The 21,651-nt window shown below is 42.4% G+C and overlaps 1 protein-coding gene across 4 annotated transcripts in view; it reads left to right on the top strand.

The window, feature by feature from the left end:
- Window positions 1-600: 600 nt before the first annotated feature.
- LOC138166582 (caspase-6-like) overlaps window positions 601-21,651 on the top strand; it is a 61,103-nt gene continuing 40,052 nt past the window's right edge. For 2 of the 4 annotated variants that reach the window (XM_069095072.1, XM_069095068.1), the window contains exons 1-3: window positions 637-970; window positions 6,660-6,736; window positions 9,128-9,293. In XM_069095072.1, coding sequence (XP_068951173.1) covers window positions 751-970; window positions 6,660-6,736; window positions 9,128-9,293 — 463 coding nt within the window. In that variant the 5' untranslated portion in view covers window positions 637-750. Of the gene's footprint in view, window positions 971-6,659; window positions 6,737-9,127; window positions 9,294-11,652; window positions 12,991-21,651 lie in introns of those variants that run through there. The other 2 variants (XM_069095083.1, XM_069095078.1) reach the window with 2 other exon arrangements.

Below are 21,651 nucleotides of genomic sequence, written 5' to 3'. Positions count from 1 at the left end.
GAGGAAAGAAGGAAGGAAAGCGGGAAGGGAGAAAGGGAGAGAGAAAGAAGACAGAAGAAAGGAGGGAAGGAAGAGAAGAGGGAAAGAAACAAGGAAAGAGGGAAGGAAGAAAGGAAGGAAAGAGGGAAGGAAGGAAAGAAGACAGAAAGAAAGGAAAAGAGAAAAGAAGAAAAGACAGAAGGAAGGAGGGAGGGAAGGAAGGAAAGAGCAAAGGAGAGAGGGAAGGAAAGAAGGAAAGAAAAGAGGAGAGAAAAGACAGAAGGGAGAGAAGGAAGAAAGGGAGGGATGGGGAAACAGTCAAACAAACGTTCCCAGTTCTCTGTCCAAAAGCGGCTTCTTCAGGGTCTTACACGCTTGGTGCCGCGTCGTCACCTGGCATCGAGGCTGTGCAGTCCCGTGACCAGAGCTCTCACTACCTAAACCAATCATCCCTTCTCAGCCTCTCCGCCCTTCTCTCTGCATTGCCCCGCCCCGCCCCGCCGTGGTGCACGTCGCGCTGACGTCAGCACGCCACCAGTCACGTGTGCACGCCGGAGAAGGATGACGCCGCACGAGCACGGGCGCCGAGCTCGGTCAGCCGAACCAGAGAAGGCGCGTGCCGGGGGGAGCCGCGGCCGCCCGCTGTCCGCCGAGGCGGCATGGAGCTGGCCGGCCCGGGCGGCTGACGCCGGGAGCGCGGCCGCTGCGGAGAACGCCCGCCCCGGAGTCGTTGTTGTCCGTGACCGCTGAGAGGTGGGCGCCGGGGCCGCGATGGGGCTGCGGCGGCCGCCGGCCTGGGCCGCTCTGCTGCTGCCGCTGCTGCTCGTGCTCGGGGCGGCCCCCGGGGCCTGGCCGCAGGAGGATGCCACGGACTGGAGGGCCACGCTGAAGACGATCCGCAACGGCGTGCATCGCATAGACACGTACCTGAACGCGGCGTTGGACCTGCTGGGCGGCGAGGACGGGCTGTGCCAGTACAAGTGCGCGGACGGTGAGGAGGGGGCCGGGGGCCGGGGCGCGCGCCCGAGAGCTGGTTACCAACCGCAGCCTGCATTTACGGGGCGCGCTGAGATTACCTGACCTCATTCTCAGATATTGGCGCAGCTGCGTGCGGCCTCGGACACTTCCAGCTGTGAGACCCTGCGCCAGTCCCTTAACGCGGTCTGCCTCAGTCTCCATGTGTAAAATGAGCTGGAGAGGTAAATGGCAGAGCACTCCAGCATCTTTGCCAGGAAAGCCCCACATGGGGTCTGGAAGGGTGGGAAAGCTCTCCAAGGGCTGCAGAGCACTTTGTGTGTATAGGGTGTCTCGTTTGATGGTCACCAGCATCATCCCCGGTCTACACAGCCCGTCAGCTTTAAGTATGCAGAAGAATGCCGGGGCGCCACCCAGACCTCCCTCTGACATCCACTGCTGACCAGGGACGCCCGCAGATAGCCGTCCCCACAAGCCCTGCACAGGGAAAGGGGAGGGCCCCGCAAGGGAGGCTCACACGCTGAGGCCTGAAGGGAGCCAGGAAGACCAGGGTAGAGTGTGAGGAGTGTGTGTGTGTGTCTCAGGGGGCCGGGTGTGCAGGGTCAGGAGACGGGAAAGGTGGGGAAGGGCCAAGTGATGAAGCACTTTAAAAGCCAAACAGGGTTTTATATTTGATCTTAGGACTGTGAATATACACATACATACACACGCATGCATGCACATACATTATACACATGCAACTATACACGTGCGCTGACGTGCATATATACAATGCATACATCTATACACATATGCACACACGTGTATATATATGTATATATGCGCACATATATATACATACATACATAACTAAAATCTTGGAAGTAACAGAGAGTGTCTGGAATTGATTAAAGAGGTCACCTGGTCTGCTATGAGGTTCTGAAATGTGTGTATATTCATAGATATACATACACACGTACATAACTAAATCATGGGAAGCAATCTTGGGAGCCTCTGGAGTTGATTAAGGAAGTCACCTGGTCAGCTATGAGGTGTCTGAAGCAGGATTCAAATTCAGGCCTTCTTGACTCCTAAGTTCTGCACTTGAGGTTTTTTTTTTTTATATTTGATCATTGTATTTCTGTGTAATTTAGTTTCCTTTGTAACCTTGTATTTTATGCAGTTAAAAATATGATTCTGAGAAGTTGTTGGCTTCAGACTGTCAGAGAGATCTGTGACATAAAAAGGTTAATGACCCCTTCTAGAATAATTTTGGCCCCTAGGAAAACAGCCCTTGTATTCTGGGGCCTGTTCGTGAGGGAAACGCTGCACTCAGGTTGTTGAGAATGATGAAAGGCTCTTTGGGGGTGAGGGACGTTGAGGAAGGCTTATCCTTTGGTTGGATTTTGTCTCCTAATTTTTTTTCCTTTTTTTTGGAGGGGGGAGGGCAGGGTCAAGTGACTTGTCCTAGTAAGTGTTAAGAGTCCAAGGCCAGATTTGAACTCAGCTCGACTCTAGGACTGGTGCTTTGTTCACTGTGCCAGCTAGCTGTCCCCTTGTCTTCTAATTGTTGAGGAAATCTTCTAGGAGAGCCCATCACTGTTGTAGCCTTGGAAAAGGAAGTATTGACATCTAGAACCAGCTTTGCGCACATAATGCTTTGTGTTACTTTCATTACTAAGCCAAACCTATCCACAGAGAATAAAACTAATGTTATTTACAATGTTCCCCCTCTAGCCCCACCCCTGCCTTTAATTACTTTTAAAATATTATACATAGTGACAACAGACTTGGAGAACTTGTCCTGCCTTGGAAAGAGTAAGCAATGTGGAGTCCAGGGGGACCTAGGTTCCCACAATGGCCCTTTCAGCTGTGTGACCTTGGACCCAGTGCGTAATCATCTCAGCCTCAGTTTCCTCTTGTTTGCATGTTTCCCCATAAGCTTGTGACCTTCTGGAGGGCTGGGAGCATGTTTTCCCCTATTTTGTGTCCCCGTTGGTTTTGTGCAGTGCCTAGCATATAGTAAGTGTTAATAAATCCTTGTTTGTGGTGTTAAAGGAGGGCGCTGGACTTAGCTGGCTTCTGAGTTCCCTTCCAGAATGCCTAACCTCATTTTCAGTGCTATGGTAGTTTGATTGGGATTTATTGTTGCATCACCAGGATGGGGAACCATCTCCGAGGCTGCAGATCAGCAGCTTTTCCTATGATCAAGTCTTAGTTGTGTAGGAGCACTGAGAGACCTTCACCTGCCTGTCTGTGCTTGGTAGAGTCAGGGCCAGACTTGATGCCAGATCATCCCAGTGTCCTTGTAGGTGGACGTTTTTGCCAATTGTCTAAATCATGACTCACTGTTTCCCCCAGGATCTTATTACAAAATCACTTGACCTTTTAAGTGTTTAAATGAGATGATGCTCTGGCTTTACTTTAGGAAATTTTAAAATGTTAAAAATAAACACTTGTGGTGATCATGTTTCCTGAGGCATCCTCTAGGATTGATTGACAGCTTCTTCACCTAGTTAGTTTAGTGGAATGAAAGGAACTGTTAAGAAACCAACAGGGGCGGCCAGGTAGCACAGCGAGTAAGAGCACCAGCTCCAGTGTTGAGAAGACCTGGAGATCGAATCCTGGGCTCAGACACTTAGCATCCACCCAGAAACACCTGGCTGTGTAACCTTGAGCAAGTTACTTAACCCCAATTGCTTAGGGGTGGCCAGGTGGCTCAGCGAGTAAGAGCACCGGCTCCAGTATTGGGATGATCTGGATCAAATCTGGGCTCAGATACTCAGCACCACACCCAGAAATAATAACTGGCCGTGTAACCTTGAGCAAGTTACTTAACCCCGATTGCTTAAAAAAAAAAAAAACAAAGATAGGGTATGCCTAATGATTTTTATGGGAAAACAAGACGTTGTGTACAGTGAAACAGGCCATGAACTGAATCAAGTTAAATTCTACCAGACTTTGCCTGCCAGCTGTAATCCTTAGGATGGTCATTTATGATTTGTTAATGGCATGTAGTTGTAGAAAGTGTGCTGTGCTAGGTATGAAGACTTTGCGCATGAAGCATACATTCAGCACTCTTTTTCTCTTTCTTGTACAACTTGAGTTAGGCTTATGATGACATACATAGGTGTTAATAGGGAGAGGCTGTGGCCTCACAGGATTAAGGCTGGATAGTACCTTAGTACTCAAGTGGTCCATTCCATTCCCTCTCCCCTCTCCCAGAGAGCTTAGGGGGCTTTGCATCCCAGACCCTGTCGTCACACCTTAGTGACTGAGATGCCGGATCTCTCGTGGTGCGCTTGCCCAAAGTCACAGAGCTGGCAAACCGAGCTCAGGTCTTTTGGCATCAGGGTCAGCATTCTTTCCCCTCATTGCTCACCGTTCCTGGAGACAGATGTTTATCTTTTTACTTGCCTCCTGCCTCAAACACCCAGTTTCCTCGTTGACAGGATAGTGCTTGTACTGTGGGGAAAGTACTTTTAAGCTTGACCGGAGTGCAGCGGATGTTGTGCTGAGCCCAGAAGCAGGAAGAATGTGGATTCAGATGCTTGGTTTTCTGGGCAAGTCACCTGGCCTCCCTCAGCCTCAGTTTGTCCACATGTAAACTGGAGATAATAACAGGACCTGCCTTGCAGGGTTGTTGTGAAGATCATATGAGATGATACATAATGTCTGGGTGGGGCACTATGCCCAACACACACTGATTTTTTCCAGCTGTGACTTGGGGAAAGGGCCCCAGGCAGTCGACAAACGTTTATTAAGCACCTGCTGTGTGCCTGACACTGTGCTAGGCACTTGAGGTGCAAATGCAAAGAATGAGACAACCCCCGCTTATGGAGCTTACATGTTATTGGAGGAGACAGCATGCCTGTATATATGTCTGTCCAAAAGAAATGCTAGGGAGGGAGGCAGGAACTGGCATTTGGGGGAAACAGTGCTTCATCTAGAAGGTGGTGCCTGAGGGAGCTAAGGGATTGATTCTCTGAGGCAGAAGTCCACAGGGGATGTGTTCTAGGCACGCAGCATACCAACGCAAAGGCACAGGCTCCAGGGACATGGGGCGAGCACAAGTGAAAAGTGGAAAATGACATGAGAATGCTGAGATCCAAGACCTTTATGAAACACTCCCTGGTTGTTGAAAAGCTTTCTGCCTTAGTATAGTCTATTGAATGTCATTAAATTGGTCTTTTAGTAAGGATGTTGCCATTCCCCTAATGTTCCAAAGATCAGATCTCATGGTCTGTAGTAACAGTTGAAGAAAAGTAAAGGATGGTGTATGTTCACCCAGTGAACACATAAAATTAAAGACTTAGAATGTGCTAGGGTGGCAGTGTGCAGAGTGCTGGGGATACCAAGGCAAAAGTGAAACCCTCCTTTCCCTCAAGGAGCTTATGTACTAACAGGATAGTCAGCAAATGTGTACACACATACAAGATATATACATACAAATACGTGCACACAAGGCACAAATCAGATACAAGGTCACCTTGGAAGCACCTTATAGCTAGGGAGGTGAGGAAAGTCTTCTTGTGGGCAGCGGGTGGCACTGGTACTGATTCATGAAGGAAAGCATGGATTCCACAAAGGGGAGGTGCAGACCTGAAGGTGTGCAGACAGTTATATGTTCATTGCTTGTGTTGATGTGGTTGCTACGTATACAAAGCTGGAAATGAACCTCTCTGCCTTTAAGGAGCTCTGAATGAAGGGAAACTCCATAAAATAAATACAAGGTAATCTGAGGAAGCAGAAATCTGGGAGGAGGAGGGAAGACTTCCTGGGAAAGCTGCTACCATTTTAGCTGTAAGTCTTTAAGGAGAAAAGGGATTCTGAAAAGCTGAAGTGAGAAGGGAGGGCCTTTCAGCCTTGGGGTCAGCTTGGGAGAATGCCTAGAGAAGAAGAGATGGAGTATTGTAGCAGCAAGCACCCCAAGCGTCCTCAGGGTTTGCAACTACCACAGGTTCTTAGATCTGCTTTGTTAAAGGAAAGCAACTCAAAATGGATTAACAAGCTTACTTTAATCAGTCAGACATATATCGTTTACCTTGTTCAGGAGAAAAGGTCAGCACCCTGAACCTCAAAGTATACAGGCATAATTATCAAGACAGAAACATCAAGTAGACAGATTTCCAAACTGTCCAACCATTACATCCATACCCAGTCAACATCTGGGTTTCCACATTCTGGGTTTTTCAAAGCCGGGGGACTTTCAACAACGGCTTCCCAGAATTCAGATCAAATCACAGAACATTTCTCAAAGTGAGTCCCAAAACAAAGCTACACATCAGGGCTTATATAGCCTTCTCCTGGCTCAGAGAATGTAACAACCTTATTGACCCACTGGCCAATCAAAAAGTATCTACTGAAAAACAAGCCTCCCTCCCCAGGCTTCTGGTGCACTTTAGCCTAGGGGCAGGGAAGATCTTTAAAATTTACATTCGCATTACAAGTATCAAGTCTAGTAGCCTAGTGTGCCTGAAGTGGGGAGTGATTCATCAGCCCAGAACAGATTTTCACTTGCTAAGCGTGCAAGTATCCGTTTTTAAGACTTTATAACAAACAGCTGTTCCAGAAATAAAATTAAAAATATATCTGTATGTACATTAACCCACGTGCATGCGTATTTTTATATATTTCTGGAGTAGCAGTTCCCCAGGAGTTTACACTTATATTTTGTCATTGTGATGTAGTTACTAAAACTTAATGATTTCTTTTGTATTTTATAGGATCTAAGCCTGTTCCTCGCTATGGCTATAAACCTTCACCTCCAAATGGATGTGGCTCTCCAGTATTTGGTGTTCATGTAAGTGTTATTGATTTTTACTTATTATATAAATGTAAGTGTTTACTTATTAAGTGTTGTAACCAACTACATAAAAATGGAATAGGCCAAACAGTTGACAACTGGATAACCATTTGTATAGCTGTAAGTTTTAGTATACTTTTAATATGTGTTGTGATAGTAATTAAATTTATCAGTCTTTATAGTGCTGATAATAATTGAATATTTGTCAGCCTTAGTGATTTTAACAAAATTTGAACTGTTATTTCTTGATATCCCAAATGTGTTAGTGGTACAGAGTACTGCCTAGAAAAAACTGTAGGTAAAAAGAAAACATTACACCTCAGAATGTCACTTTGGAAATGCTGAACAATAGGCTGAAAGTAACATTGCAATAGGGAAAAACAAGAAACTAGAAAATGGTACCATTCCCTGAAATTTTAGATCTGGAAAGTTTTCAGTGATATTAAATCAATTTTGTTGAATTACCTTTACCTACATTTGACTCCCTAAAGAAATTTTATTCCCTTGATCTTGCTTTTGAAACTTTTTTTGCCTTTTTTTTTTTTTAAGCAATTGGGGTTAAGTAACTTGCTCAACGTTACATGGCCAGGTGTTTCTGGGTGGGTGCTAAGTGTCTGAGCCCGGATTCGATCCCAAGATCATCCCAACACTGGGGCCGGTGCTCTTACTCGCTGTGCTACCTGGCTGCCCCAGCTTTGTTTTTTAAATTTCTTTTTTTTTTCTTTTTGGAGGGCCTAAGGGTTAAGTGACTTGCCCAAAGTCACATGGCTAGTAAGTGTGTCAAGTGTCTGAGGCTGGATTTGAACTCAGGTCCTCCTGACTCCAGGGCCAGTGCTCTAATTCACTATGCCACCTACCTGCCCCTAAATTTCCTTTAAAAAAAAAAATTAAGAGCTTGACAGACAATAAACGTGAATGTTTCAATATGCAAAGAATGAAAACCATGTTACTGTATAAAGGGTTTTTTTAGGTGTGTATTTAACACTGTAATCACACAGGTGGCCCCATTTTGTTCCCTTAACTTTTGTTTTTATCTGCATATTTTTTATTTTATTGACTTTCCCGTTTCTTTTTTCTTCAATTTTTTTCTCTCCCTTCTTTCCTTCTCTTCTGTCACCACCCAATAATTCTCTTCCCTTCTACCCCTTTGTATCCCCCTATCACCCACCTCATTACACCCTCTCTTGAGACATACAAACATACTTAAGCAAACAAATGAACACGTTGGCTGTGTCTGAAAATGTTGTGTCTCTGCCGTATAGTCTTCTAAAGTCATCATTGGTCAGTGTTTTGACAGGAATTCTTGTTTTTTTTTTTTAATTTGTTTTCCCTTACATGATTGTGATTATTTTGTAATTCTTCTCTCAGTTCTGTTCTTTTTATTCTGCATCTGTCCATACAAATCTTACCAGGTTTTTCCAAATCTGTCATTTATTGTTTCTCCTCATGCATTCATATTCCATTATCATCCTCTATCATAATTTTGTCAGCTGTTTTCTAGCTGTTGAGCACTGGCTTTGTTTTTAGTTTTTTAATACTACAAAAAGTGCTCCCAGACCTGTGTTTGTACATATGGGTCCTTTGTGTTTGCTTTGACCCCGTGGTTGTCTCTCTAACTGAGTCAGTGGTGCTCCTTATCCGCTCACCTTTTGGATATGATTCCAGACCATTCTCTAGAATAGCTGGACCCTTGGTTTGGGCTTCTAGTGCACGGTTATGTTAAGAGTGGGGAGGTTGGCGCTCAGGGGAATCAGGGTCTTCTGGGAACAGATATCTGGGAGCTGTTGGTGTCTTGGCGACACGAGAAGTGTGATGGAGAGAGCAGAGAATGTTATCAGAACCACATTCTGATCTTGGGGTAACCATGTGCTGGTTCTGAAAGACATTTGTAACAAGGCTGGTCATTATTTTTTTAATTTATTTTTTATAATTTTTAATTTTCAACAGTCACTTTTGTAAGATTTTGAGTTTTTAAGTTTTCTCCCTCTCCCTCCTTTTCCCCCTCCCCAAGACAGCATGCAGTCTGATATAGTCTCTACTTACACATTCATATTAAACATTTTCACATTAGTCATGATGTAAAGAAGAATTAGAACTAATGGACAGAACCATGAGAAAGAAGAAACAAAACAAAAGAAAAGGAGAGCAGATAGTACGTTTCCATTGCATTCAGACTCCAGAGTTCTTTCTCTGGCTGTGGTCAGCGTTTTCCATCATGAGTCTTTTGGAGTTGCCTTAAACCCTTGCATTGCTGAGAAATTGTGGCTCTTACCATATACACGGTGTAGTTGTTATTTTGACAGACCATTCAAGTGCCATCCTCCAGACAGAGGGACCTGGAATTGTATGTATTGAATACACTAACCTTTGTGAAAACCCCATTTCTAGCTTAACATCGGCATCCCTTCAGTAACAAGGTGCTGCAATCATCACGACAGATGCTATGAGACCTGTGGCAGCACCAAGAATGACTGTGATGAGCAGTTTCATTATTGCCTTTCCAAGATCTGCCGAGAAGTACAGAAGACCCTGGGCCTAGCACAGAATGTACAAGGTAAGGATGGGCTGGAGGGAGAGAAGGTTTTTAGCTTTGGGACTTTTCTGTGGTGTTGTGGTGTTGCTTTTTTAATTGGATTACTTTTATGGAGAGAGAACTCAGGAAAAATCCTTATAGTTCCTTCCCCAGGTGTTTTTTTTTTTCCCTTTTCTCGCTGCTACAGACCAACCCCAGAATCATGGGGGAACTTGAAAGGGCTTGTGTTTGAAATTGAAAAAGCTTTCTTCCTCTAATTCATTTGAGATGAAATCAGCTTTCTAAAGAATTAAGGAAAAATAAAATAAAGCAAAATATTTATAGATTATTTATAGATCTGCTAAATCAAAAAGTATTACTATTGTCTTCATTTTTACTCTTTTTGTAGTAAAGTTCTAGTCCTATTTCTTTGTTTTAATCAGCAGCCTGACAATCCTTAGACAGAAATAAAACCGATTGTCTCTTTAATTGTCATGCTGTTGTGCTGGCTAAACCAGGGTTCACCTCAGGGGCTCTAAATGACTGCATTATTTGAAAGATCTTGAGGTGGTAGATCATATGTAGTTCTCAGAACCAAATACCTTTTATGGTTTCAAAGCTGCTGATGCCCATTCTGGGATGTCCAAGCACATCTCAGCTTCCTGTGAACCTTCAATGCTGGACCCGTTTTCAGAGGTGGAAAAAACTGACAAGCTGCTTGGATTCACTGGAATTCATACCTACTACAGTCTAAATGCTGGTGCCGCTCACTTTTCTGTGCTGTCACAGTGATGCTGATGGTCAGTCACGAGCCCTAACTTAATCACTTTTTGGCAGATATCACTGGTCCCTTTAAATATTCAGCAGGAGCGGCATTCAGCTTCCAGTGCCAGCGAGAGAAGCCCTTTTTACTACGACTTTGTTGTATGCCTACTATTCCATACAGTTCTGTTAACCTCCATAGTAAAGGCATCTTGGTCTGGGTGTTTTAAAATTGCTTACGTTAACAAAAACAAAAGAGCTGGAGGTAGAGGAGGGAAGTGGGGCAACTGGGAGGACAGGGACTGGAAATTCACCCGAAACCCTTACTTTGCTATTCCCGAAATAAATCTTAGTTGCCCAGAGTTAAACACTGACCTTGACAAGATTGCCCTTCTGTAAAATCAAAATTAGTTCTCTGCTCAGAAAAACGTTTTGGGGGCTAAAGAGGCTGATCTGGGAAGTCCTGACAGGATGTGAGTAATAATAAATATACTGTAATAAAAGACTGACGTTCATGCTTGGCTGGAGTAGCAGTCAGGTCTGGTCTTGTGCAGGCTTTATTGGGGCACACAACCTGACACCATCTATATATACATTGTGATGTGTACCATAGAGGTCACCTGGCACAAATTATTCTTTTTAAAAAAAAATAGTTAAATATTTCCCAATTACATGTAAAAAAATTCGACATTCATTCAAAATTTTTTTTGGTTCCACATTCTTTCCCTCCCTCCCCACCTCAACCTCTTGAGAAGGCAAGCAGTGTGATATCAATTATACATGAGCACAAATCATTGCTGAAGTTTGTAATCCTTTTCCTCATCTGCTTTGCCAGGATTTGGAAACAGAAAGCAATTGTAAAATTACTTTTTTTTTTTATATCTTTTGTGTCACATGGCAAATGATTATGTAGGTTCTTCAGATTCTTTAATAAGTATTTAATTTAATTTTTAAAAAAACTTCCAAAGAAAATTTTTATTCCTATCAGAAAGAGGTGTTTCAACAAAAATTGGAATTACTTAAAAGAAGAATTTTCTTACTGTAACTTCTAAACGTTTTATGGTACATGTGAGCACTTAAAAGCCATTAGGTGCATGAGTGATTGTTGTGTCCTTTCTTACATAGACATAGATTTATACAGCCTTCATTTGTTTTTTGCGTTTTTCATAGAAAAAAGGGGAAGGAATAATGACTGACAAACATATGTGTTGCTGAAAATGGCTTTGGGTCATCGTGAATCCCATAAATAGGTCAGCACATAGGCATGATTTAAGGACTTGGGAATATACAGACAAGAAGAGGGCCATAGGGGTGGCCAGGTAGCACAGTGAGTAAGAGCACCTGCCCCAGAGTCGGGATGACCTGGGATCGAATCTGGCTCACACACTTAGCACCCACCCAGAAACACCTGGCCGTGTAACGCTGAGCAAGTTACTTAACCCCAATTGCTTCAAAAAAAAAAAAAAGAAGAAGAGGGCCATAGATCAAAATGAATCATGCCAGCTTATTCAGGTAGATCTGGTCCAGCTTTTAAAAGCGTGCCTGCAGCATTGTGCTGCTGTAGTCTGAGCAGCGTAGAAGTGAGAAGGCGCTGCCAGCCTGCCCTGCAGTGACAGTGACAGTGTTTGCTTTTCTGCAGCTTGTGAATCAGCGATGGAACTCTTATTCGATGGTGTTATACACTTAGGCTGTAAGCCCTACCTGGACAGCCAGAGAGCTGCCTGTAAATGCCGCTACGAAGAGAAAACTGACCTTTAAAAGAGGCCTAGCAGCACCTGCAGCCAGAGGCGCCCCACTGTGGACAGATCAGTGTGCTGTGACCGGGTGACACTGCCTGCTGTTTGTCATGACTTTTTAGAAGGACCTGAAAGTTTGTTTTGCCATTTAAATTTCAACTGTTTGAAGAGTGTCTGCAAGGTACAGTAGGAAGAGCCCTCAGTGTGGAGCCAGGAGGAGGTACTGGGCTCAGCAGGCTTTGGAGCTGTGAGCAAGTTAGTTATTTCACCTTCTGAGCCTTGACTTCCTCACCTGTCAAGTGAGGATGATATTTATAGTGCCTTCTTCACGAGCTTTTTGTGAGGAAAGTGCTTTGTGAACCCTTTACAGCACTATGTCAATGTGAGTTATTTTCACGCATACGCCCTCAAATTTGAAATGACCTCTTGTAGAAATGTATTATTGCACTCTCGTGTATATTACCGGTATTGCCTTTTTGTGCCAAACTACTGTGACTAAAAGTGAAACAAATGGAAACTTTGGAAACACAGAAGCAGGTAACTGCAGAATTCTTGTGCAACTATAGCCTTCTCCCCCTTGAAAAAAAGTAGATCAGATTTACAAGTTCATTATAACATAGGCTGATAATAAAGGAGAACAACCTTACTTTGGAAGATTAGTTTACTATAAAACCTTAAATGTTTGCACTTTGATGCTTTGAAGGATCCAAATGGGTTGTTTTTTCTTTCATTAAAGGTATGTCATCTGTTCCCTTTTGCAATAAACATAGTATATTAACCCAACCATGCTATACACATTTCAGCTCTTGGACAAGGTTTTCATGTATCCACTGCTTATCTGCTTCTCTTGTGAGATTAAAAGTGTAAACAGGTCCACCTTTAGAGGACATGAACTGTGAGTCTAAGCATTATCCGCCCAAGGAAGTGTATAGTAATAACACTTTATCTAACAAGAACACGAAGCACAGCCACTCACATCTGTAGAATTACTTCTTTTAAGAACATTAAATGTAAATGTCTATTTTTCTAAACACTTTACATGTTGCCTACAGGTCTAGTTTGGAGAGGGAATGGATTCTGGTGGGTTTAATGATTAAGTTGCTTATGTTAATATACTTACATAAAGCCATGTTGTAAACTTATGTCTTGGGTTTTTGATTCTTGACTTATTTCTATTCATATTTTTTTTATCAAATTCAGACTAATCTTAATTTCAATAAAAATTTGTTTTGCCATTTGAATCATTTTTTTCCTTTGTGGAAGTCTGAGGGTAATGTTATGAGAAATTTTATAAATCTCTTATTTATTGTAGAAAGTACTTGTTCATGTCTCATCACTCTGGACTCTATATGTTTCATATAAATGTTAAAAAGGCATCCCATAAAACCCCTTGGAAACAGTCACTGTCAAGTGTATCCTTGCTTTCTTCCCCTAATGTTCCTCATCAGATGTCTTGGTGCATTGGCCTTAGCTGTTTGTTTCTTCTGTTCTAATAATGGCAGACTCCACTGGTCCATGAATCACTTCCATGGGGTCAGAAATTCCTTCCCCCAGGACAGATGAGAGGACAAGAACAATGATGCTGCTTTTTAAGGCATTGATGGAGCCCAAGTGACCGATTCATGCCAAAACAATGAATGGCCTAATATAAACTTGAGTAGTTCAGTCTGTGGTGATCCACATTTTGAGAACCATTGGTCTAAAAGGCATGAGTTCTCTTTCTTTTTTTTGTGAGGCAGTTGGGTTTCAGTGACTTGCCCAGGGCCACACATCTAGTTAAGTGTCTGAGGCCATATATGAGCTCAGGTCCTCCTGACTCCAAGGCCAGTACTCCATCCTCTGCATCACCCAGGTGCCCCTGAGGCATGAGTTCTTAAACTTTTTGTGTGTGTCAGACACCATAAGTAGTCTGGTGAAGCCTGTGGACACTTTCTCAGAATAATGTTTATAAATGATTAAAGTACATAGGATTGTGAAGGAAATTGCTTATATTGAAATAATAGTTATCACAGTATTTTAAAAAATGACTTCATGAACCTCAGATTAAGAATCCATTGTCTAAGGCTGTACAGTAGGCCCTTCTCCACAGAATGCTGCCAGGCAGTTAGCTTATTGGGGTTTTGCCTAATCAGTCATGAGAAGGGGAATTTGCTCTGCAAGCACTGCAGGGAACGTCCTAGGGCACACATATAGAAAAGGAGCGCTGCAGCAGTATAACAGCTGTGTATTGAGGCTGATTCTCTTAGATCAGTCCAGTGTGATCACAGACTAGGATTAGGGAGACCAGAGTTCCAGCTCTGCTGGTTACACCAGTGAGCCATGTGTAAACACTGACTGAATACTCTCTGAGCTCCAGCTCTGAGGCATTGGTGGAATACAGATTTGGAAGAGACAGGGAGAAATGTCATTATATCACAGCTGAGGAACCGGTTTCAGTGGCTTGCTTGCGGTCACAGAGCTAATGTGCTCTATAGGCACACATGAATATGGAGGTGAGGTAAAAGTTAATGTAGATGAGAGACAAAAAGAGAAGAGAATAAGCATTTATATAGTACCTTCTGTGTGCCTGACACCAAGCTACGTGATTTACATTTGATCTTCACCATGACCCTGTGAAAGAGGTGTTTGCTGTTATCCTCTTTTTATAGTTGAGAAAACTGAGTCAGAGGGTTAAGTGACTTGCCCAGGGTCACATAGTAAGGCTAGATTTGGACTCATGTCTGTCTTGACCTCAGGCCAGCGTTCTGTCCTCTGCCACCTAGTTACCCTAGAGCTACAGAAAAGAAGTGATTTAATTAGGGCATGAAGTGTGACTATAAAGATGAGACTGCATCCAACAGAAGCTAGAATCGATATTCACATCCTGAGCGTTACCTTTTAAACAGGAGGGGTCATACTTGGGGAGTTACACACTAGCTTGGATGCGGGCACCAGGCAAGCATTGTCAAAACTCCTCTTTGGGAATCAGAAGTCAAGTTTGCTGAATTCATTTTATACCTTCTGTGATTAAAATTTTACTGTGTGTAGGCCAGGGGGTTTATTTGTCTTTGCAAGGGAGTTTTAATATTTGCAAACACAGAAAGGATTAGTATAGCAAAGGCAAGTGGTGTCCTATTTCCTTAAAAGAACACCACTGTGTGGCTCCTTAATCCAGTTTCCTTAAATTGGTTCACGCCATATGTCCTCTGAGTAATCTGTGTTCTGGCATTCACAAGTCAAGCTTGTCATTTGAATGTACTTGGCCAAAATTATTTGACACTACCAGATATGGGAAGGGACTTTCATTTGCTTTTGGCCTGAGCTTTTGTTGCCCAATAGCTCATAAACTTGAGATGAGCACTTTGGAGAGGAAGACTGTAGTGATAACGAAGGTGACAAATGATTATTTTTAATTTTAAAGATTAGAGTCTAAATTATCAGTAATTGTTGGGTAAAAGAAAGGGAGGTTTCAGGTATTCAGGAAATGATTTTTTTAAAGCTGGATGTGAAGATTTTGTTTGTTTTTAAAGCAAGTTGAGAAAATGAACTCTAGATGTGAACCCCTTTAGAAAGTTGGAAGACAACACCATATTTCAGCCAGAATGGAACAGGAGAAAAAGCTTCAGGGACAAAGGAAGCTGTCCCATGTCACCACTGAGAGCTTAATACATTTTCAAAGTGAGATGGTGACAGTAATTATTGGAGTGTGATCATTAGAGTAAACAAGTTAAATTTAGCCTGTGTATTTAAGTGACTGGATGTTACTTTTGTTTGACTGCTCGTCATTCCAAACTCCCTTAAAACTCTGGAACATATCAAATATTCCTTTTTTCAAACAGGTAAAAGATGCAACATATAACTAGTTTTGATGTTGTGTTTTGCCAGGATAAAATATCTGATTGGGCAGCTTAAAAAGCAACTCATTAATTTCCTTTTTAAAAAATAATTTATTGGGGGGCAGAGCCAAGATGGCAGAGTGAAAAACAGGACCTCTGCAGCTCCGGCTCCCACTACCTCCAATACATGTGAAAAAATGACTCTAAACAAATCTTCGAGCCACAGAACCCACAAAGTGACAGAGAGAAAAAACCTTCTGCTAAAGGCAGCCTGGCAGACCTACCTGAAGGGTCTGTCATACCATGCTGGGAGCCAAGTGCAGTCCCACATGAGCCACAAGGTTCTGGCCCTGGGGCGACCATGCGGGAACAGACTTCAGGAGAGTGAATCAGCAGTAGCTGGCGGTTTCCAGGCTTCTCAACCCATAAACACCAAAAAGAAAGTAAAAGATCAGTCAGGAACTCAGTTGTAAGTGGGTGGAGAAGAGCTTGGTCTGGCTCCTGCCCCCAGGGCAAGAAGTGGTGAAGGCTGCAGCTGCTGCTGCAGGACTGCCTCCAGAGCTCCTGGCCTGCAGATCATAGGGGGACCAAGCGACCATTCAGAGCTTTAACCTACTTGGATCTGGATCGAGCTGGTGGTCCTGGGGTGTGTGGCCAGTGTGCCAGAGCTTGTGGGGTCTACAGAAAAGGTGCCCTCCTAATAGCTCCAGCAGCTGCAAAAACCCCACTGATTTGGGGGCATAGCTTTCTGCAATCTGGAAGCAGAGTTCTACCATGGCAGAGAGCTCAAAAGTCAAGTAATTGGCTGGCAATATGAACAAGCAGAAAAAGCACAAATAGACCATAGAATCCTTTTTGGGGGACAAAAAGGATAAAAGCATGGAATGGGAGGAAGACAATCAAGTCAGAACTTCTACATCACAAGCTTCCAAGGAAAATAGGAACTAGTTATAGGCCATGGAGGAGCTCAGGAAGTACTTTGAAAATCAAGGAAGAGAAGTGGAGGAAAAATTGGGAAGAGAAATGAGAATGATGCAAGAAAATCATGAAAAGTGAGTTAATAGCCTGCTAAAGGAGACCCAAAAATACACTGAAGAAAATAACACCTTAAAAAATAGACTAACTCAAATGGCAAAAGAGGCCCAGAAAGCCAGTGAGAAGAATGCCTTTAAAAGCCAAATTTGCCATGTGGAAAAAGAATCTCAAAAGCTCACTGAAGATAATCATTCCTTCACAAATAGATTGGAGCAAATGGAAGCTAATAACTTTATGAGAAATCAAGATACTATAAAACAGATCCAAACAAATGAAAAATAGAAGGCAATCTCATTGGAAAAACCACTGACCTGGAAAATAGATCCAGGAGAGATAATTTAAAAATTACTGGACTACCTGAAAGCCGTGATCAAAAAAAGAGCCTAGAAATCATCCTTCAAGAAATTCTCAAGGAAAATTGCCCTGATGTTTTAGAACCAGAGGGCAAAATAGAGGTTGAAAGAATCCACTGATCACCTCCTGAAAAAGGTCCCAAAAAGAAAACTACTAGGAATATTATAGCCAGGTTCCAGAATTCCCAGATCAAGGAGAAAATATTACAAGCAGCCAGAAAGAAATAATTTGAATATTGTGGAAACACAATCAGGATAACAGAAGATCTGACAGCTTCTACACTGAGGGATAGAAGGGCTTGGAATATGATATTCCAGAGGTCAAAGGAGCTGGGATTAAAACCAAGAACCACCTACCCAGCAAAACTGAGTATCATGTTTCAGGGGAAAATATGGACATTCAATGGAATAGAGGATTTCAAGCATTCTTGATGAAAAAAAGAGTTAAATAGAAAATTTGACATTCAGATACAAGAAGCAAGAGAAGTATGAGAAGTTTAACAGGGAAAAGAAATCATAAGGAACTTATCATAGTTGAACTATTTACATCCCTAAACATGGAAAAACGATAATTGTAACTGATGAAACTTTTCTCAGTATGAAAATAGTTGAAGGGAATAGAAATGTATGTGTTTATATATATATGTGTGTGTGTGTGTGTACATATATATGTGTATGTATGTATATATGTCTATATGGGAGGGTATATGGGCATATGAATACATATGTGAATGTGTGTATATATGTGTACAGGTATACATAGATAGGGCGCAGAACCAATTGAATAGGAAGGGATGATACTTAAAAGGTGAAATTAAGAGGTGAGAGAGGAATATAATGAGAGGAGATGGGGAGAGACAGAATGGGGTGAACTATCTCATATAGAAGAGGCAAGGGAAAATGGTATAATGTAATTGCCAAGGAAAGGCAACTTCCCAAGGTTCAAAATACCAGCATAGGTGCTCTCCATTTTATTCAGTGACAAACCAAGAACAGAGAAGGTCAAAACATGACATCATTCAAAATACAGCATTTACTAAGGGTGATTAAATAATCTCCAAGTACTACCCCACCCCAGGACCTTCCAATCATTCAATCAATTACAAAATCCCAGTTCTAAATACTTCTCCACCCCTAGGCTATACCTTCATTTAGTCCACCACAAAGCCCCTCTTCTCAAATGGAGATTAGTTTCCAAACATAAGTAAAATACATTCATTTGCTCAACCATAGAACACAAAAAGGTCAAAAGTTCCCCACCCCTGGATCACAATTGAATCTACCCCAGAGTTACATCAAGTTTAAGCACAGCACCTAATACCCAAATGGAGGTCTTTTCTTCATCTTGACACGAGGCAAGTTCTCAGCAATCTTAGTTCCTGGGGAGACAAGGCTTAGCAAGGCCACAAGATACATTGCCAGTCCCTTCATTAATTCATCCTCTGTCTGTAGAACAGTCCTAGAACCCCTGAAAACATTAGCAAAACCCTCTCCCAGGATTTCTGTAAACATAGAACCAGAAAATCCTTCTTCAGGGCTTCTGAACCAACAGAAAGGTTCCCAGACCCCTGCAACAACAGCACCGTCCTTCACCAGTGGACAGTATTCACTCTGTCTGCAGGACAGTCTCCAGACCCCTGCAACAACAGCACTGTCCTTCACCAGTGGACAGTATTCATTCTGTCTGCAGGACAGTCTCCAGACCCCTGCAACAACAGCACTGTCCTTCACCAGTGGACAGTATTCACTCTCTGTCTGCAGGACAGTCTCAGGGCTTCTTAGCCAAAAGCCAGGTTCCAGGACTTCTTCAACAACAGGACTGTCTTTCACCAGTGGACAAATCTGGCAAAACAACATCAAAACAGACAGACAAAGTACCAGCAAAACAGCCATGTCTCCTCAGTCCTTGGCAGCTCAGGGGGCAGGTCTCAAAAGTCCAGGGCAATTCAAAGCGGCCACCAGCAATTCTCTTAGTCTCTCTCTCTGCCTCCACGTGGATGCTGTTTCCAAAAAGGTTCCTCTGCCTCTTTCTTGTGTCCCTCCAAATCTATGTCACCAGCTCCTCCCAGTTCAGGACTTTCTCCACAGGTGGGATTAACAAGCTCTGGGTTTTAACGCAATCAATTTGAAAACCAAGCCAATACAGGGGAATCTTTAATTGCCATTACTATCACAAATGGTTACAATGGAAGGGAAGAACAGCAAGGCAAAAGGGAATGGGTCAACCTTATTCTCATTGAATTTGGCTTAGGGAGGGAATGACATACACACTAAATAGGGTGTCTCACCCTACAGGAGAATGGGGGGAAGAGGATGAGAGGGGGGATGATGGAAGGGAGGGCAGGCTGGGGGGGAGGGAAGTTGGAAGCACCCACTTTTGAAAAGGGACAGGATCAAAGTAGAGAATAGAACAAGTGGGAGGTGAATAGAACAAGATAGGAGGGAGGGAAATAGAGGATTTTCAAGCAATCTTGATGAAAAAACCAGAGTTCAACAGAAAATTTGACTTTCAAATACAAGAAGCAAGAGAAGCACGAGAAGGCAAACAGAAAAAAGAAATCATAAGGAACTTATTTGAGTTGAACTATTTACATTCCTACATGGAAAAACGGTAATTGTAACTTTTCTCAGTATGAGGATAGCTGAAGGGAATATATTTGTATATATGTGTATACATACATATATAAGTATGTAGAGGAGGGTGTGTGTATAAATATATATGTGAGTGTGGGCTACGTATGTCCATATATACATAGACAGGGCACAGGATGAAAATGAAGGGATGATATCTAAAAAATAAAATTAAGAGGTGAGAGTGATATATATTGGGAGAAGGAGAAAGAGAGAGATTAGGATAAATTATCTCACATAAAAGAGGCAAGAGAGTGGGGCAGCTAGGTGGCGCAGCGAATAGAGCACCAGCCCTGGAGTTGGGAGGACCATCTGTCCTCAGACACTTAACACAAAAACTAGCATGTGACCTTGGGCAAGTCACTTAACCCCAATTGCCCTACCTTCCCCTCTCCAAAAAGCAAAAACTAAAAGAGGCAAGAGAAAACTTACAATAGAGGGGAAGAGAAGGAAGGTGAAAGGGAATGGGTCAACCTGATTCACATCGAATTTGGCTTAAGGAGGGGATAACATATGCACTCAATTGGGTATCTTACCCTACGGGAAAATAGGGGGGAAGGGGATAAGAGGAGGGATGATAGAAGGGAGGGCAGATTGGGGGAGAGGGTAGTTAGAAGCAAACATTTGAAAAGGGATAGGGTCAAAGGAGAAAATAGAATAAGTGGGGGGCTGGATAGGATGGATGGAAATATAGTTAGTTTTTTACAATATAACTACTATGGAAATGTTTTGTATAACTACACACGTACAACTTATACTGAATTGCTTATTTTCCCAGTGGGGGTGGGCGAGGAGAGAAGAAGGGAAAAAATCTGGAACTCAAAGTTTTAAAAACTTTTTTTTTAATTGCTTTTTGCATGCAACTGGGAAATAAGGTATACAGGCACTGGGGTATAGAAATCCATCTTGCCCTACTAGAAAGTTGGGGGGAGTGGGGGAGGATATAAGAGAGAACAGATTGGGGAAAGGGGTATTTAATAGGCTCGCTATTTTGGGATGGGGTGCAGGGGAAAGATGGGGAGAAAAATTTGTATCTCAAAATGTAATGAATGTTGAAAACTAAAAATAAATATATTGAGAAAAAAAGAAAAAGTTATAATTCACAAATTTAAAAAAATTGTTAGATGTTGTATTTCCAATATGCCCAGCAATCAAAAGTTATAATCAGCCAAAAAATCGCTAGTTATTATATTCTCATGCCTGTCATCAATTGTATGTAAAGGTGTACTCCTGCATAAAAAAATGTCTACAAAAAAAAAGTAATTTATTTTTTTCCAGTTACACAGAAAAACAATTTTTAATGTTTTTTAAAATTTGGGGTTCGAAATTCTCTACCTTCCCTTGCTGCTCCCTGCAACAGCAAGCAATTTTATTTAGGTTATTCATGTGCAGTCACACAAAACATTTCCATATTAGTTGTGTTGTGAAAGAAAATAGACCCTAAACCATAACAAAAAAAGGTAAAAAAAATAGTATGCTTCGATCTGCATTCAGACTCCATCAGTTCTTTCTCTGCAGATGGATAGCATTTTTCGTCCTAAGTCCTAAGGGACTTATTTGTCTCGGATCATTGTATTGCTGAGAATGGCCAAGTCATTCACAACTGACCCTTGTACAATATTGCTGCCATTTGGTATAATGTTCTCCTGATTGTGCTCTCTTTGCATCAGCTCATGTAATTACCAGTTTGTTCATTTCAAAGCTGCTCTGTGATCCAATCCAGTCGTTGGAGTACTGGAGGGCAGAAATACAAGTTGTCTCTGAAAGGTTTGATTTGTGTAATTTAGGCCCAAAGGTAGGAGAAACATCTTAAAGATTTTGTTTTTGGTCCTAGCCAGTGATTTCATTGTTATGATAGTGGATGCAGATGAACAACACTTCTATAGCTTAGTCTTATAGAGTGGCCTGGGTAAGTAGCATGTTCATAGTTATACAACTACCATGTTTCCCCGATAATAAGACACTGTCTTATTAAATTTTTTGGACAGAAAAACACCAGAGGGCTTATTTTCAGGGGAGGGCTTATTTTAATGAACATTGACAGCAATTTTAATAAACAGGTAAATGT

This window comes from Petaurus breviceps, unplaced genomic scaffold (genome assembly GCF_028583685.1).
Source record: "Petaurus breviceps papuanus isolate PSGF00001 unplaced genomic scaffold, PetGlider_PUasm1.0 126, whole genome shotgun sequence".
Lineage (NCBI taxonomy): Eukaryota > Metazoa > Chordata > Mammalia > Diprotodontia > Petauridae > Petaurus > Petaurus breviceps.
The sequence above is the reverse complement of the archived record's forward strand: the minus strand, read 5'-3'. Positions and strand labels throughout refer to the sequence as shown.